We start from the raw sequence: 16342 nt of genomic DNA on the forward strand, positions 1-16342 counted from the left end.
TTGTTCAAATGCACAGAATGGAATGCAAAATCTTAAGAGACAAATAATTGTTCTCATAAGGGATGAATGAATCTGTCAGTTTCTTCTTTTGCTAATCCCAAGCTCAGATATCAAGAAAGTTCATATACATTTAGATAAGCATTTCACCTAATACACAGTTTTGTGAGCAATTTTCATCATTATAATGATTTTTTTTTACAACCCCTCCCCAATGTATACATTTTTATACACACTTTTGGTTGGAGAACTGCACTGCAAAATCCAGAGAAGCACAATTTTTTAAAAATGAATATAGCTGTGCTTTGGTTTGCATATTGGTTTCAGAAGTGCATGTCAGGTAGATTTGCATTCAAAATTAAACTGGACAAATTTCTGCTCCATTTCTAGTTTTTATCCCATCAATTATTTCAAGTAATATGTTACTGGACAAACATTTTATTTTGTATTGCCATTGTTTTTGATTTTTTCAAATGTTTTGATCCCCCCCTATTTTAAATTAGTCCCATAGCTTGCATTTTATTAAGTTATTTATAATTCGGACAAACTAACCCTTCATTCAAAAGTTGAATTTCCTCCTGCCTTTTAATTTTAGATTGCTCTATACCAGGCATAGGCAAACTCAGCCCCCCAGATGTTTTGGTACTGCAACTCCCACGATCCCTAGCTAACAGGAGCAGTGGTCAGAGATAGTGGGAATTGTATTTCCCAAAACATCTGGAGGGCTGAGTTTGCCTATGCCTGCTCTATGCAGTCAAACCAAAGTCTGAATGTGCCATTCTTTCTTCTAGAGCTCCCTTCCTACCCCAGCAGACTTACCAGCTTTTGAAAAACAAAAATCTAGCACCTGTGTGTGGTACAGGTGTGGCCACCAGGCATGAGAGTGTTTATATAACTACACAGCTATTTCATGTACACACATACCAGATGTATAACACACATCTACGCAGAAATCTATTTTTAAAATGTAATGCTTTGAAGGAGAGGAGGGCAAAGGAGTATCCAAAGATGACTCCATGGCCAAGAACCCAAATCACATGCAGAGTTCACCTACGAAAATGAACCAGGCTAGATTACAGATGAAGACCACATACGAGGTGTAATGTGGTCATGAAGTAATATACAGATCAAGTATTTACCCACTGTACACTGCTCTTCAAAAATAAGGACACACACATGGATGTGTTTTCTCACACTGCTCTGATACACAAACTCCCTTCCTCCCTCTGTCTCAGTATCTCTCACACACCCACACTCAAGGAACTTGTTCCTGATTTAGCTGCTGCTACTTATTCCTTGCCCCTTTTCTGTGTTGCTGCTTGTTCTTTCAGAAGGGTACTCTACCTCGAAAAGGTTGCTGGGCTGGCCATAACAGCAAGCTCAAACCTCAGCTTCCTGTAGGGGGCCAGAGCAGTAAATGAGCAAGGCTACTAATCTGGCTCCTTTTTTGCTATCACTTGTGAGGGAGTGACTTAGGATAGAAGACAACCACTAGGAGTGATGCAGTACAGTGGTACCTCCGCTTGTGCTCGGGATCCATTCCAGAGCTCCGGTTGGATCCTGAGGTGTGCGTATCTGGAGGTGTTGCTTCTGCACATGTGCACAGTGCGCAAAGCGCTTCTGCGCATGTGTGCATGGCAAAACCCAGAAAAATACTTCTGGGTGTGCTGCGTACGTATTCCAAAGGATATGTAACCAGAGGTGAACGTAAGTAGAGGTACCACTGTACTTGATAGTCGTTTCTCACATCTGCACAACTAGGGATGAGGTGAGCAGTCAAAGCAGAGGTGCTTGAATATGTAGGTATCCCTGCTCAAAAGAATGAGTTGGCATGGAGCAAAGAGCAACTCACCACTTAAGACCCCCTAGTCCCAAGGCTCTTCAGTGCTGGGTCACTTTTACTACACTTACCAGCTATTTTAGAAGTGTACAGTGGATTTAAGTGTGCTTACAGAAATCAGAGGGGGATCGCCATTGATTTCAAGTGATGGGTGGGGGAAGATACGAGACTTTAACCTGCTGCATACCCTCAAAGGGCTAGTTGCAGGGTAGCATCAGAAGCAACTCACCCCTGAAGCTTTGGGCAAATCTGTGTATTGAAATGAATGGGGATATTACACCTCCATTGATTTCAATGGGAACACCAGGTTATTCCAAGCATTGTTTTCTGAGCACTATTTTCTGTAAACAGTTGAAGGAAGTTGTCACAAAACCATGAACAATTGCAGGCGGACAACTCTTTGAAATGCTTGTGCATCCTTACTACAACACACACATACAGCTTGGCCTCTGGTTCATCATGAATGCAAAGGCAAAATAAATAAAACTAATATTCTTTTAAAGCAAAAATTGGACAGGCATGGGATTACTGACTTTTCATATATTTTTCAAAACAAGGGGCCTTCATACCTGCCAGGGTGGTTGTTTTCTGGTTAGTTGCCAACGTATTTCCCCAAATATAAATCCAGAATGCCACAACACTTCAAGCATTTTATACAATCCAATTATCTGGCTTGTTCTGAAGTTCACTGTTAATGCTAAGAAATGCTCCTGAATATTGCAGTGCTTCCCACACTCTCTCTTGCCCTTTGAAGTCTCCTGTAAATGCAGATATTTTATGGGGGCTAATGTTACGCTGCATGAAGACTGGAAACGCTTCAAGGAACACTCGTTTTAAAAGGGGGGAGGGGAAGGAAGGAAGGAAAGAAGGATAAAAGACCAAATTAGATCAGCATAGCAGTTCAAAGATCTGCAGAGTACTACTGAATGACCCGCATACAGCTGGCTATTTGTCTGAAATCATTTCTTTGTCTTGTTCTATCTTACAAATGTGCTTAAGTAGAAACAGTGAGACAACCTGAAATACAGTACTGCAAAATTTCATTAGAACTCACAAGAATCCTAGCCTTCATTGGGAAAGGTTTCTGACCCTCATGACTTAAAAAAGAAACAGGATGCAATACCATGCTTTCAGAACCTGGCAAAACACAGTAACCGTAAGGTTAATCATGGCTAAGGTTAACACCAGTAGTGCCAGTGCTTCCCCTTTCATGGGATTAAAAGGCAGGGAGAAGGTAACACACAGAAGACCAGGAAGAGACTGGGAATGAGCATTCTTGAGCTGGGTCCCCCATGATTCATAGGGAGTGATTTGTGCATGCAGTGAAGGCATATAAAGGGGGCTCCCATTAATAATAATATTCAGATAATTTCACCTTCAAGAATTGATTCTAGCTTTCAGTTGTTTTAATAATAATAATAATAATAATAATAATAATAATAATAATATTGTAGATTTAGAGTACGTGGGGGAAATCAAAATATGAAACTTGGCAACAATCATGATGGTACTACATTAATAACATCCATATTCAGTAGTTCACTATCTATATCTAACACAGTTCTAAAGTCTGACACAGAGTATGGGCTCTTTAAGGACAAGTTGCCCTCACATGTTCTAAAAGCCAACATTTTAGGGCATGCGACTCTTAGCAATCAATGGTTTGCTTGTTTGCTTGTTTTATTAACTTTCTATACCACACTTCATCTGATGATCACAGGGCAGTTTACAATATGAAAACACAAAAATGCATAACATATATTATGAAACAGCACCTTATACTTTTATTGCAATCATTATGTGGTCTTCAGCAAGCATGTTAAAGTCTTCAGATACCACAGAACAACATTACAGCTGCTAAGTGCAAACACTCCATCAGGAAATTGTATGTGAAGCAGGGTAAGAAAGCAGACAACTTTAAAACCGGTTAGGGTTTTCTCCATATTTACACCCCACTATCTAAATACAACAACAATGGAGAGTAACAGTTACAGGTGTGCAGGTCAGAAATAAAAGCAAAATAAAGAAATGAAAGCTATGAAATTGGTGAATAAAGACAACTTACTAGAATTCCAAGAAACCGAAGTAAGGCTATACTTTCCTTGTAACATGCACTAAAATCATTATTAAAAAGATGATGGAGGAGACGCCACAAAAGAATTATCTGCTTATCACATGTGACCAAGACAGGCAGAGCCACATTTACCATTCCACTGTTCAAAGCCTTTTTGCCCTAGCAAGTCTCGATCGATATATGGCATTGCCACAACCCAAAGATGCAGACCCTTGTTGGATTGAAAGCATGGCTGCAGCATTACTACTCAAGCTCAAAGCTAAACAATATATCAAAGACTGAAGCAATTCTGCTAGACATTCCTGCCAGCTAGTCTTTGATTCAGCAGCAGATCAATGTCCCAAGGTACCAAAGAATGCACATCAAACAGAGCTACATGCAGGTTCACTTGGAAAAAGTCCCTCATCTCAACTTGTTGCTTGAAACCTTGGAAAGAGAGGTCTACAATCTACATAACAAGACAACCACCCTACTTTCTGTACCAAAATAAAATGTAACATTTCAATATTACAAGGTTCCAAGTAACACAAATGGGTTAACGTTATCCTGTACTGTATTGTTCCAGTACATTATAAAGAGACTCCATTTCTCTGTAAGACATTATCTTGCTGTCTACCCTCCTCGGGTTCTAACCATTTGTGTGATGATTTTTACCATGCAAATGATGTCCAAGATTTTAGTTGTCCATTCTCTCATAGATGGGGTTCCCTCCCCTATGCCCCTCCCCCATTTTGACAAATGATAAAGTACAAGTAAAGTATAGTGCATTACTACTTCGATTTCCACAGATCAACTTTTCAAATAAAGGTGTGAATTTGTGATTCACACAGTATTTATTATATTATTTATATATTCATTTACAGACTGCCCTTCATCTAATTAGGATCACAGCGATGTTCACATTACAGGGAAAAAAGCACTACACATAAAGCTCTTAACCAGTAAAGTTCAGATCGAAACAGCAATTGGCAACTAATGTCAAAATAGCTCTGTAATTTACTCAAGTCCATTCTATAGATTTGAATATTTAGAGAGCTAAAGAATGGTTTTTTAAAAAATAAAAATAATGTGTATCCTTTAAAATGAATAACATCATGTAAAAAACACCGTAACACAGGCAACAATACAAATATATGTGTTTGATACCGAGAAAGCTTTTATTCTTCTTCATTATTATTTACAGTATGTCTACACCGCTTTTCAGGCAGACCACTGATACAATGTTATTGATAAAATACCAGTTTTTTTTAAAAAAGTTGCATCTTACCTGAACATAGTTGTTCAACTTTTGTGTAGTTTAAAGCTACTATATCATTCACCCATGCAATGATGTCATGTCTGCTCATAGTCTCTTGGGTTATAGAGGTAGAATACACGTTGACCGCCATTCCCCAACTGCAAAATCAAATAAGCAGATATATAAGATTGGTTATAATTCTTATGAGGCGCATGTCATCAACAATGTAATTCTCCCCTTACAATCTTCATGTCATAGAGGTCCTCTTAAGAGCTCCAAGCTCAACTTTTGTTATTATTGAAACAGCATACAAATATAAAATCAAATCATATTTGAAAAACATTGTAAAGATTCTAGTTAGCACACTCTGAAACGCTTTTAAGAAAATTAGCATTTAGGGTATATATTATGCCTCTAGGCACTTATCTCTTGGAAATGCTAAGTCACTGCATCACATAAAATCGCAGCAAGATTCATCTAATCAAAAGTGAGCCAGCCCTCTCTTAAGAAGGCTTTATCAGGAAGCTGAAACACATGTGTCAACCCCAGACCCAATTTTTCACAGGAAAATGAGGAGTTGCATCTTTTTGTAATTGGTGTTTGACCAGAGACAGTATTTCAATGCATTCTTATCCTGAACCCTCTCCCCAAAAAGCAACATTTAATAGGTGTAGCATGCATTTTCTTACTGTGCATATGGGTTTTTAACAGCATTCAGATCTTTATCTTATACTGGGACTTATCCCCTGTATCAGCTGGTTTGGTAAATTATCTGTTTTACTTGGGAAATGGACTTACAGATTTACTAGGATGTGCTTATATTTTGAAATTCTGAAAGCATTCGTAAAATTAGGAGTGAGTTGACAAGCACCACTGAATAGTATGTAAATATAGCGCATTATAAATGTGTAGATGAGCTTTCTTGTTGTAGCACGAATTTTTTTTAAAAGGATGCTATGAATGGTGGCTACATGATAGCATTTGCTTTTTGCTCCAGGAGAACTCTGTATCAGGATTACATAGTGAGATCAGAAACAAGGCTATGAGAACACAAAATGCCCAAACGATGCTTCAAGGGTGGGGACACTTTTTCGGCCCATTTTTTTTGTAAGCAACCTCTGGGAGCCAGGTGCCAGTGGTGGGCAAAGCAATGGATGTGACAATAGGCGATGCTAAAGACAGAGGTGTCTTCATTCTCCCTTGCCTCCATTTACACATCTCTGCATCCTCCTCCTAGACAAACAGGAGCCATTATAATAGTCCCAGGACAGAGGTCAAGAACAGTTGAAGGAAGATGTGACACAGGACTGGTGATGAGCATTGTTGGGGTTGGGGGTAGTTCTGAAGGCTGAACACAGAGGACTGGAGTATTTCCCACCCCGTTCTAGTCCTTGGCAAGGATGGGCGGAAATCACATGTGACAAGTACAGTAGTATCTATGGACATAGTCAAACTGTTGCTTTGCATACTTGAGACAGAAATGAATTTGGCTCTTCAGATATTCTTCATGTCATCAATTCCTCAGCCCCCAAATTTGCAGAGCAGTCTTTGGCCTTCAACTTACTCAAAGCAGACCCATTTAAATCAATGAACATGACTAAGTGAGGTCCATTAATTTCAATAGATCTACTAGGAGGAAAAATCAGTTGAATACCACCCTGTGCCAAATGACTATACCCAGCAACAAATGATTGATTTAGCAAACCGGAGATTTAAAAAAATAAAAAAAATAAAAGATCATGCATTTGAACTGAGCTGGAAACAACTAACAAGATTTTACATCATGTTTATATTATTTTTATTAGCACACATGTGTTCTGCGCAATCTTGCACACACATTACTGGCAACTGATTAATATTTTATTTATTTATTTTTTTTAATAAATTTTTTATTAATTTTTCAAAACATATTAAAAGACAATACAAAACAATACGTAAACAAACGAACATATAAACACGTATAATTTCTTAACCTTCTTTTCCTTAAGCCTTCTTTCAGCGACTTCCCCATACCTCCTTTTTCTGCATCCCTGTTTTAAATCTTTCCAGCAACCCCTGATTTTAATTACTTATAACACTTCCTTTAAATCCTTTTTCTCATGTCCAGTTGTTTATCGCTGCAATTCTATTTTGCATTACTCAAAACATTTTAACACTCATTAATTTTACAACAGTTCTTAAGATAAACTTTAAATTTCTTCCAATCTTCTTCCACCGTCTCTTCCCCTTGGTCACGGATTCTGCCGGTCATCTCAGCCAGTCCCATGTAGTCAATCACCTTCGTCTGCCATTCTTCCAGTGTGGGTAGTTCTTGTGTCTTCCAGTACTTTGCTAAAAGTACTCTTGCTGCTGTTGTCGCATACATAAAAAACGTCCTATCTTTCTTTGACACCAGTTGGCCTACCATGCCCAGGAGAAAGGCTTCTGGTTTCTTCACAAAAGTGCATTTAAGCACCTTTTTCATTTCATTATAAATCCTTTCCCAGAAAGCCTTAATCTTTGGGCACGTCCACCAAAGGTGATAAAAAGTACCTTCAGTTTCATTACATTTCCAGCATTTGTTATTGGGCAAATGATAAATTTTTGCAAGCTTGACTGGGGTCATGTACCACCTATAAATCATTTTCATAATGTTCTCTCTTAAGGCATTACATGCCGTGAACTTTATACTGGTGGTCCATAACTGTTCCCAGTCAGCAAACATAATGTCATGTCCAATGTCTTGTGCCCATTTAATCATAGCTGATTTAACCATCTTGTCCTGTGTGTTCCATTTCAACAGCAAGTTATACATTCTTGACAAATTCTTAGTACTGGGTTCCAAAAGCTCTGTTTCTAATTTCGACTTCTCCACCTGAAAGCCAATTTTCCTGTCCTGTTTAAAAACTTCATTTATCTGGTAATAATGAAGCCAGTCTCTTACTTTAGACTTCAATTTCTCATAACTCTGCAATTTAACTTTTCCCTCCTCATACTCTATAATTTTCCAATATTTCGGCCATTTGGATTCCATATTTAATTTTTTCATTTCCTTAGCTTCCATCGGTGACAACCACCTGGGGGTTTTGTTTTCCAACAAATCTTTATACCTAATCCATACATTGTATAGGGCTTTTCTAACAATATGGTTTTTGAAACCTTGGTGGATTTTAACCTTGTCATACCATATATATGCATGCCAGCCAAATCTATTATTGAACCCTTCCAAATCCAAAGTATCTGTATTTTCAAGAAGCAGCCAATTTTTCAGCCAGCAAAAAGCCGCTGATTAATATTTTATTTACCACAGGAAAATGCAGCGATTTTTCCTGTGGGGCAAGGCCCCGTGAAGTGGAGTTAGTAGCCTGAATAAAGAGAATGAAAACATTAAATATATGGGTATGGATAATGTAAGCTGTTAAAGCACCTTTTGCAAAAGCATGTGCACATGTGTGCGGGCACACACACACACACACACCTACAGACAAGGTTTACTGGAAGAAATGGTCAGGTTTTAAAAAAATAAATGCTGCTTACAATTAAGCAACATATTCATATTCTGACACCACCACTATGCTCCATTAATGAGCTAAACTGGCTCAAGGCTAATATCAGATTGCCTGCCTGTCACTCTTCTTTCTTCCTCTAACACTCTTGCCATTTCCTTTTTCAGCTGCTTTGATCTGGGTGGGCTTTTCGGATGGTCTGGGTTAACACCAGGGGAAAAACTGGGTCATCTCAGCTCACTCTGCGTCCCCCCCCCCATTCACAGCTCAGCTGAGTCTCACCCTTTTAGCCTGACATATTACAAGAATCATTCATCCTGGAGAGTGGAAGAGAGAATGAGAAAGAATTTACATTTCAATCCCCTGACTGCCCTCAAGATTATTGCCTTCTGTGTTTTATGTTCTGTACATACCAGCCTCTTCAAGTTGTTTTGTGACAAGAGCTAATGGGATTTCTGCAACTGCATAGGGTGACAAGATACAGTCTGAGTAGTTGCCGATTTCTCACAACTTGTGGGGGTCTTGTAATAAGATATATTTTATTTCCATAGGTTGGCATGACTAAGGCCATGTTCACATGACTGCTAACTCCACATCCAGTGTGCTCCCCAATGTTTTTTTTTTTAAGGGGGCGGACTCCTTTTTATTTTACTTTCCAGAACAGCACCTTTCTCATTTTCGTTTCCAAAGAGGGATTACAAAAAAAAAAAAGATATTCGGACCCAGGTGTCGCTGCAAAAAAGAGCAATGGGCCAAGCGCTTCCAAAAGCTGTTGCCTCAAGGCTGGGACGCTTCGACCTTCCCAAGGAATTGCCAAGGTGAAACTGTTCCTCTGACAAAAGAGAGGTGTGGGTCAGGCCTGCGTCATTGCTCCTTGACAAACTGCCCATGGAGAAGGTAAGGAGACCGGAAGTTATGCTGGCAGTTTGAATAAGCCATTCCTAAACCCATTCCTGACCCAAGAGTGATGGGCCACATCGTCCTTTTGAAGATGATGACCGAGAAGACAACCCCCAACCCAAAGCCAGCACCCAGCTTGATGGTGGAGTCAGCCAAGCACCGGTCCCACTACCTGCCCAAATCACCCTCCAACGCCATCTTGGCCACCGCCTCCTCTGTGCTCCCCAATGTTAATTTTGGAAGCAGCCTTCACACATTAGCCACAATCCTGTAGTCTGACAAATACTGCTGTTTGATGCATTTATTTCTCAAACCAGCTTCAATTTGCTTAGAATACTGGATACAGAGCACAGGTGACAAGCTTAATGAACAGGAGTTCCCAGAGGGCTCCAGAGGTGGGGGAACCAAAAAGGTCATGCACATCAGGTGAAGACATCCCTGCTCCATCTCTGATATGAACAATGTGGCTTGAAACAAACAGGGGTGGGGGAACAAGCTCATTATGTTTCAAGCTACTAATGTGAACATACCCTCCTAAAGCTCAGCTGATTGCTGCCATGTTTTCTGGCCTTAATGCCCACTGTCTCAAAGGGAAATAAGGGAGGAGACAAGACAGAGAGCTATCCTCCACACTGTGCAACCTGTCAGGCCAGAGGACATGGCTTTACCCAGTTCCTCAGATTCTGAGAATACCCTCCTTTCAATGGTCTCCTCACTACCACCATGCCATAGGAACCGACTGAGCAATGGTCTTTTAAGAAACTGACTGCTCTTCAGAAGGGCAGGGTTAACAGCAGCTCCAGACCAGCAAACCTTCATAAGGCTAAGCATGCCAATGAGACAACAGTTTTCCTTGTATGAGTTCCAGCCAGCATCTGTCATAGTCCATGATCTTGACAGATCATGCTCTGCACTGCCTATCATGATCCTACATAGGGAAGGGCCAAGGCAGCCTATCCAACAACAGCCTGCTCCTCCAGTAAGTGCTGCAGCTTCAGCTCAGCCTCCCTTGTAAGACTTGAACCAAGCTAGGGCAGGCTTACCACCCTGCCTTTGAGAACCACGCTGGGACAGGGTATATTATTGGTCAGGGCTTCTTTGATATCTTCACTGTATCTGGGAACCCATAAGATAATGAGACATAAGGCTGTTATGGGTTTCTAGGTTTTCATGCCACTGGGCATTAGTCACCTCAAATAACTCTGCTGACGGTCCTGTCTGGTTGACTTTGTTGGAGTGTAGTTTTTCTGCACTGGACCGTTTCCTGTCTGAGTTATATTTATATTACAGACACATAAAGTAGTGGCCAAAGTTCAAATTTGTCCTTTGTCTCCTATTTCTTTCCTGGGTCCTGGACCAACAGCAAATGAACTGGGTTGGTACAGGGAATCAGGTTCAAACAGAAGACCCAGATTCAAAAGCTAGTTTAGTCATGAAGTTCATGGGTTACCTTTCACAAGTCCAAATCTAAATCTTATTGCTCAGGCTATTTGCACAGACAGGCAATAAAAACAAGATAGGTACACAAAAACAAATTGATCTATACTAAGGTATGATTAAAAGTTATAATACCCTAGTCTTTTTTGTGGATGAAAAGTATATGTATGTACATATACTGTATTGCAACTCAGCCTAACCCATTGTATGAGAAGCCTAAAATAAGGTTGCAATTTGAGACGTATTAGATTTGTTGTTCAAGTTTTTTTTTAAAAAAATCATCTAAAAGTTTTATATACCAGCCCACCAGCAGTTTCCAGGGTGTTTTTCAAAAGCAAGATAAAACAAACATAACAATCAACATATTAAAAGAGAACAAAAGACATTTAAAGGCCTGAGAGAATAAATATACCTTTGCCAGGCACTGAAAGGAGTAAAATGTCAGTGCCAACCAGGCCTTTCTAGGGAGAAATTTGCTCAGTAAGGGCACAACTACTGAGAAGGACCTCTCTCTAGTTTCCATGCACTTTCTCTCAGAGGGGAAGGCATGAGGAAGAGACATTCTGAAGCTCAATACATAGGCCATAGGGCACTGGTAGTCAGCATGGTGCCTTCCAGATGTTCTGAACTACTCTTGACCCTTACCAGAATAGTCAATGGTCAAGGATGATGAGAGTTGTAGCCCAACAAAATAAATGTGTAGGGCACCTTGTTGGCTAGCCCTGGTAAAAGGGCAGATATTCCTTCTGGTTCTTTGGTCCTAAACCAGGGGTCAGCAACCTTTTTCAGCCGTGGGCCGGTCCACCGTCCCTCAGACCATGTGGGGGCCGGACTATTTTTTTTGGGGGGGGAGAACGAATTCCTAAGCCCCACAAATAACCCAGAGATGCATTTTAAATAAAAGCACACATTCTACTCATGTAAAAATACCAGGCAAGCTCCACAAATAACCTGGAGATGCATTTGAAATATAAGGACACATTCTACTCATGTAAAAACACGCATGCCGGATTGAGAAGGCAATTGGGCCGCATCTGGCCCATGGGCCTTAGGTTGCCTACCCCTGTCCTAAACCATGCAGGGCTTGGAAAGTAAGTACTAACAATTTGAACTGTCCTTGAAAACAAAAGGAGAATCCAGTGAAGCTAACACCATTGAGATATGTTACCATTGACTAGTTAACAAGCAAAGTAGCTATCATATTTTTCTGTCTATAAGATGCCCCCATGTATAAGACACCCTCTATTTTGGGGGACTCAGATTTAAGAAAATGGGGGGGACACTATCCATGAATAAGATGCTCCCTAATTTTTGACATTATTTTTTAGGGGGGGGGAACCTAGTTTTATACACAGAAAAATATAGTATATTTTGCATAACCTGCAGTTTCCAAATAATCCTCAAAGAAAGCCTCAAGTACTATGCATTAACAGTACTCAAACTTGGGTGTTGTCTAAGCAATTGAAGGGCACTACTTGCCACAGAAGCTACCTGATCCTGGATACACCTAGATGATGAATTTAAGCACACTTACGACACATCCCCTCAATTCTGCGAATTACTTCTCCCAGAAATTTCATGTAAAATGTTAAAAACCATGTGAGACAAGATATGCTATGGGGTCCTGCAGAGTTCCAAGCAGAATGGAGCTAAGCAGCAGTCCTTGAGCAACACCTTCTGGAACTGCCCCTTCAGGTAAGAATTTGACCCATGATGCCTCCAACCCCCCAATCTAAGGAATCTACCCAGAAGGATACAGTGGTTGATAGTATAGAACGCTATGGTTCAAGGAGAATTAGCAGAGTTACACTTCTCCATCAGGGTGACCAAGGCTGTATCCATTGGAAAATCAGGCCTGAAACCAGACACAAAATCAGGCTCATATAAACAGTTTCACCCACCACTATCGCACAACCTTCATCTGCTCGAGTATCTTTGCCCAATAAGGAGATATTAGCAACCATGCAATAATTGTAACAATCCTTGATATCTAAGGAAGACTTCTTTAGGACTATCAAAATATATAGGCCAATGTGACAGATAAACTCTTTTAGAATTTGATTTTTAGTTTTATAGATGCCGCACTTTTCTTTCCAGTAACAAACAGTTTTACAATGCCTATTAATAATACGTGCACAAAATAAACAGGATATAATATATACCAAAAGATGGATAAGGGACATATTGTAGTATTTTTAAAACTATGATCAAAGTGTAACAGTACTGGGCTTTAGTAGACTACCTCAAGGAGAGTTCTACACCCATGTTACAGTGGTACCTCAGGTTAAGAACTTAATTCGTTATGGAGGTCCGTTCTTAACCTGAAACTGCTCTTAACCTGAGGTACCACTTTAGCTAATGGGGCCTCCTGCTGCCGCTGCACCACCACCGCACCATTTCTGTTCTCATCCTGAAGCAAAGTTCTTAACCCGAGATACTATTTCTGGGTTAGTGGAAACTGTAACCTGAAGCGCCTGTAACCTGAAGTTTCTGTAACCTGAGATACCACTGTACAAGCAACTTGTTCCACGTTGTAGCAGATCTTATTTCCTGCATGGATAGCTCCCAAACCAGGGCTTCCCTCACAGGTGGCTTCATTACTGCAACGTGACCAGAAGTATCAACTTGTGCAAAAAGGCTGCCATCAGATTGCCAACTGTTACTCGATAATCGATTACTCCAACATTAAACACTCTGCATTGCATATCTTTGTTTCTTCAACTGTTTCAGATTCAAAGTTCTTACATATAAATTAAGTGGTGCTGCAGACTCTGCAGGTAAAATCCTGGCTTTTTCACAGGAGGCTTATCTGGCTAGTTGACACAGTCTACAGATGCTTTCTTTTGCTCACTGCATTTTTGGGGGGGCGGGGGGGGTTTCAAAGGCTTTATTCATGCAGGAATTATTTACAGGATAAACAGAGATGAGAGAGAGAGAAAACAACAACAACAATAGACATATTGTCTCAACAAGTTGGGAGAGAACAATAAGCAAGATGGCTCAGCTTTTAAGGGTGGAGTTAACTTAGAGAGCCACAAAAAAATGCTGGATAGATTGCTGCACACACAGTACTCACTGCATTATTGACTAGATTTTTGTTCACTGCTGCCACATAATTTTTACTATTTGCTTTTTGTGAAAGATATGTTTGTGCATCTCTCTCTCTCTGTGTCTCTCATCCATGAAAATATTTTGAAAATGTGATCTGAAAGCCACTTAGTATTTTATGAAGAAAAGGGGGCGGAGCAACAAATTCAAAATAAAAAGGTGTATCCAAAAGGAGGGTGGCTGATACAGGAGAAGTTACTCTCAATACACAAATTATTGTTTGAAGAAGCTAGATGGAAATGCCTCTGCTTTTAGTGAGGGGCTTCACTTTTTTCTTTTTCAAGAAAAGGAAGCTGCAAAATAGGAAGACAGGTCAGGATGCTCTCTGGTAAGAAAGACTGGAATTCTCAGACAACCACGATGAAGGATGAAGCATGATTGTAGATAACATTGGCCAAGAGGGAGAAAGTCCCTGAACCTTTACTCAATGTTTTTCCAGTGGTTTCCTCTCTTCTTAATAAAATGGCATGTTTAGAGGCCACCAACTCTAGCTAGGGACTTTAAGCTGGAAAATAAACACTCTTGGTTCAACAAACTGGTGAACTGAAGCTTTGCTCCTTCTACTGCCTTTGCAAGCTGAAGAGTTCAACATCTATGGACTGTAATAGCAAGATTTCAGAGGAAGAAGTCACCTAAAAGGAGAATACTCACCTGAAATATGATTATAAATTTTCCAGGCTGTATAACCTGCATGCTACCAATCTGCTATCAAGTCAAGTTCCAGGTGCTGGTACAAATATTTATGACCCCATACATTTCAGGACCAGGTTATTTGAATGATCATCTTGTTCCTTATATACACAGTCAATGGCTGCAGTCTGTGAGAGCTTCTCCTGAATGTTCCAAAGATCTCAGAAGCAACTAGGAGCAGGGCTTTTAGTGTGGCTGTACCAGTTCTGTGGAATGGCATTCCTGTAGAGATATGACAGGTGCCAACGATCTGTACTTTCCGGAAACAACTGAAGACATTTTTGTTTCAAAAGGCTTTCCCAGCTGGAAAAATAGGTCTTTGCCATGAATATCTATTTTGTATGGTGCCAGTTTAGCTTTAAATGAATTTACGGTTGTATTGTATTTTAAACTGTTTTTTTATTGATTGTATTGAACAGTGCCTTAAGATGGTTGTATAGATGGTGGTTAATAAATTAACAATAACAGATAATAAAATAAAGTTCTACACAGTCAGAGAACTAGTATTCGTACAGTTTAAATAAAGGAAATTTAGAACTGGTAGTATTTTATTTTTTGCTGCTTGTTCACTTTGACAGGTTTCACATGGTATAAAGAAAGGGAGAGCTGGATTAGCAGATCAAAGCTGTTGCTCAGCAAGGGGAAATGAGAGGGGATAGTCTTAGATATCAGTGCTAATGAACAGGTACCCCTTCCTTTTAAGGTTCTCTGGCTTAGAATATGTGCTTACACTCTGAACAACTCTATTCAGGATGCATTCCCAAAGTTAATGGTTCTTTAGACAGACTACTAATACATCCAAGGGAATACTTGCAGACAGAAGAAAGAAGCATAGATAGAAGTAGAGAAAGGAAGACATTTCCTGGAAGTGAAAAAGAAAATCAATAAACCTAAGCATTTTGAACTTTATGTTAGTCTATCCATCCTTGGTTCCAACTTTGAACAACATAGGGATTGCGGGTGCATTTTTACAACAGAAACCTCAACACCATGCTGTATTCTCAAATTGGTTCCAAAAGTTTATTAGTAACTTTAACAAGTTCAGTGGGACTCAATCATGTTTTCCAAGGCTGCATATTAATGACCACATAATGCAATTAGTTAACCCTTAACTTGAGCACTTTAACTGTACCCACATGAGGACAGTAGACAGACTTCCTCCACCCTTTCAGTCTAGTGCAGGAGTGGGGAGCAGAAAAAAAATGATGTTTGCTATGGTTATATGAACCTGCTTAGGATTGGGGCATTCGCCATGTTTAAAAGTTGAAACTGAAAACGATAAAAGCTAAAGTGCTTTTATTGCTTCAAACACCATAAATTGTAAAGTCTAGTTCTATGCTAATTTTATTTTTGTAGGTTTCGTTTGCCATAATATGCAATTATGAATATTTTGACAAAAGCAAGCTTAGAATTGGGTCTTGCAACCTAAATAAGAAATTCTTCTAAGAAGCCTGCCACTACTGAAGGATTTCCGATAAATGCTACGTCCTTAATCCTCCTCTCACTGATTAATGTTTACATTTCCTTGTGATGAAGAGAAGTATTTTCAAAAGTACAGTAGGAAAAAGAAATCC

General features: G+C 39.7%; 2 protein-coding genes across 4 annotated transcripts in view; both read right to left on the reverse strand.

The window, feature by feature from the left end:
• Nucleotides 1–16342, reverse strand: part of MAPRE2 (microtubule associated protein RP/EB family member 2) — an 86725-nt gene that overhangs the window by 25425 nt on the left and 44958 nt on the right. For 2 of the 3 annotated variants that reach the window (XM_053396220.1, XM_053396218.1), the window contains one exon: nucleotides 5179–5306. The exons of the other annotated variant lie outside the window; for it this stretch is intronic. In XM_053396220.1, coding sequence (XP_053252195.1) covers nucleotides 5179–5299 — 121 coding nt within the window. In that variant the 5' untranslated portion in view covers nucleotides 5300–5306. The remainder of the gene's footprint in view (nucleotides 1–5178; nucleotides 5307–16342) is intronic. 3 annotated transcript variants of the gene reach the window in all.
• Nucleotides 9376–9742, reverse strand: LOC128417502 (MICOS complex subunit MIC10-like). The gene has a single exon (XM_053396222.1). The coding sequence runs from the start codon at nucleotides 9609–9611 to the stop codon at nucleotides 9498–9500; it is 114 nt and encodes a 37-aa protein (XP_053252197.1). The 5' UTR covers nucleotides 9612–9742; the 3' UTR covers nucleotides 9376–9497.

The sequence above is a fragment of the Podarcis raffonei genome, chromosome 7 (genome assembly GCF_027172205.1).
Source record: "Podarcis raffonei isolate rPodRaf1 chromosome 7, rPodRaf1.pri, whole genome shotgun sequence".
NCBI lineage: Eukaryota > Metazoa > Chordata > Lepidosauria > Squamata > Lacertidae > Podarcis > Podarcis raffonei.

Coding starts and splice junctions, on each gene's coding strand:
- LOC128417502 (XM_053396222.1), bottom strand. CDS start 9,611: ATGTGGCCCATCACTCTTGGGTCAGGAATGGGTTTAGGAATGGCTTAT.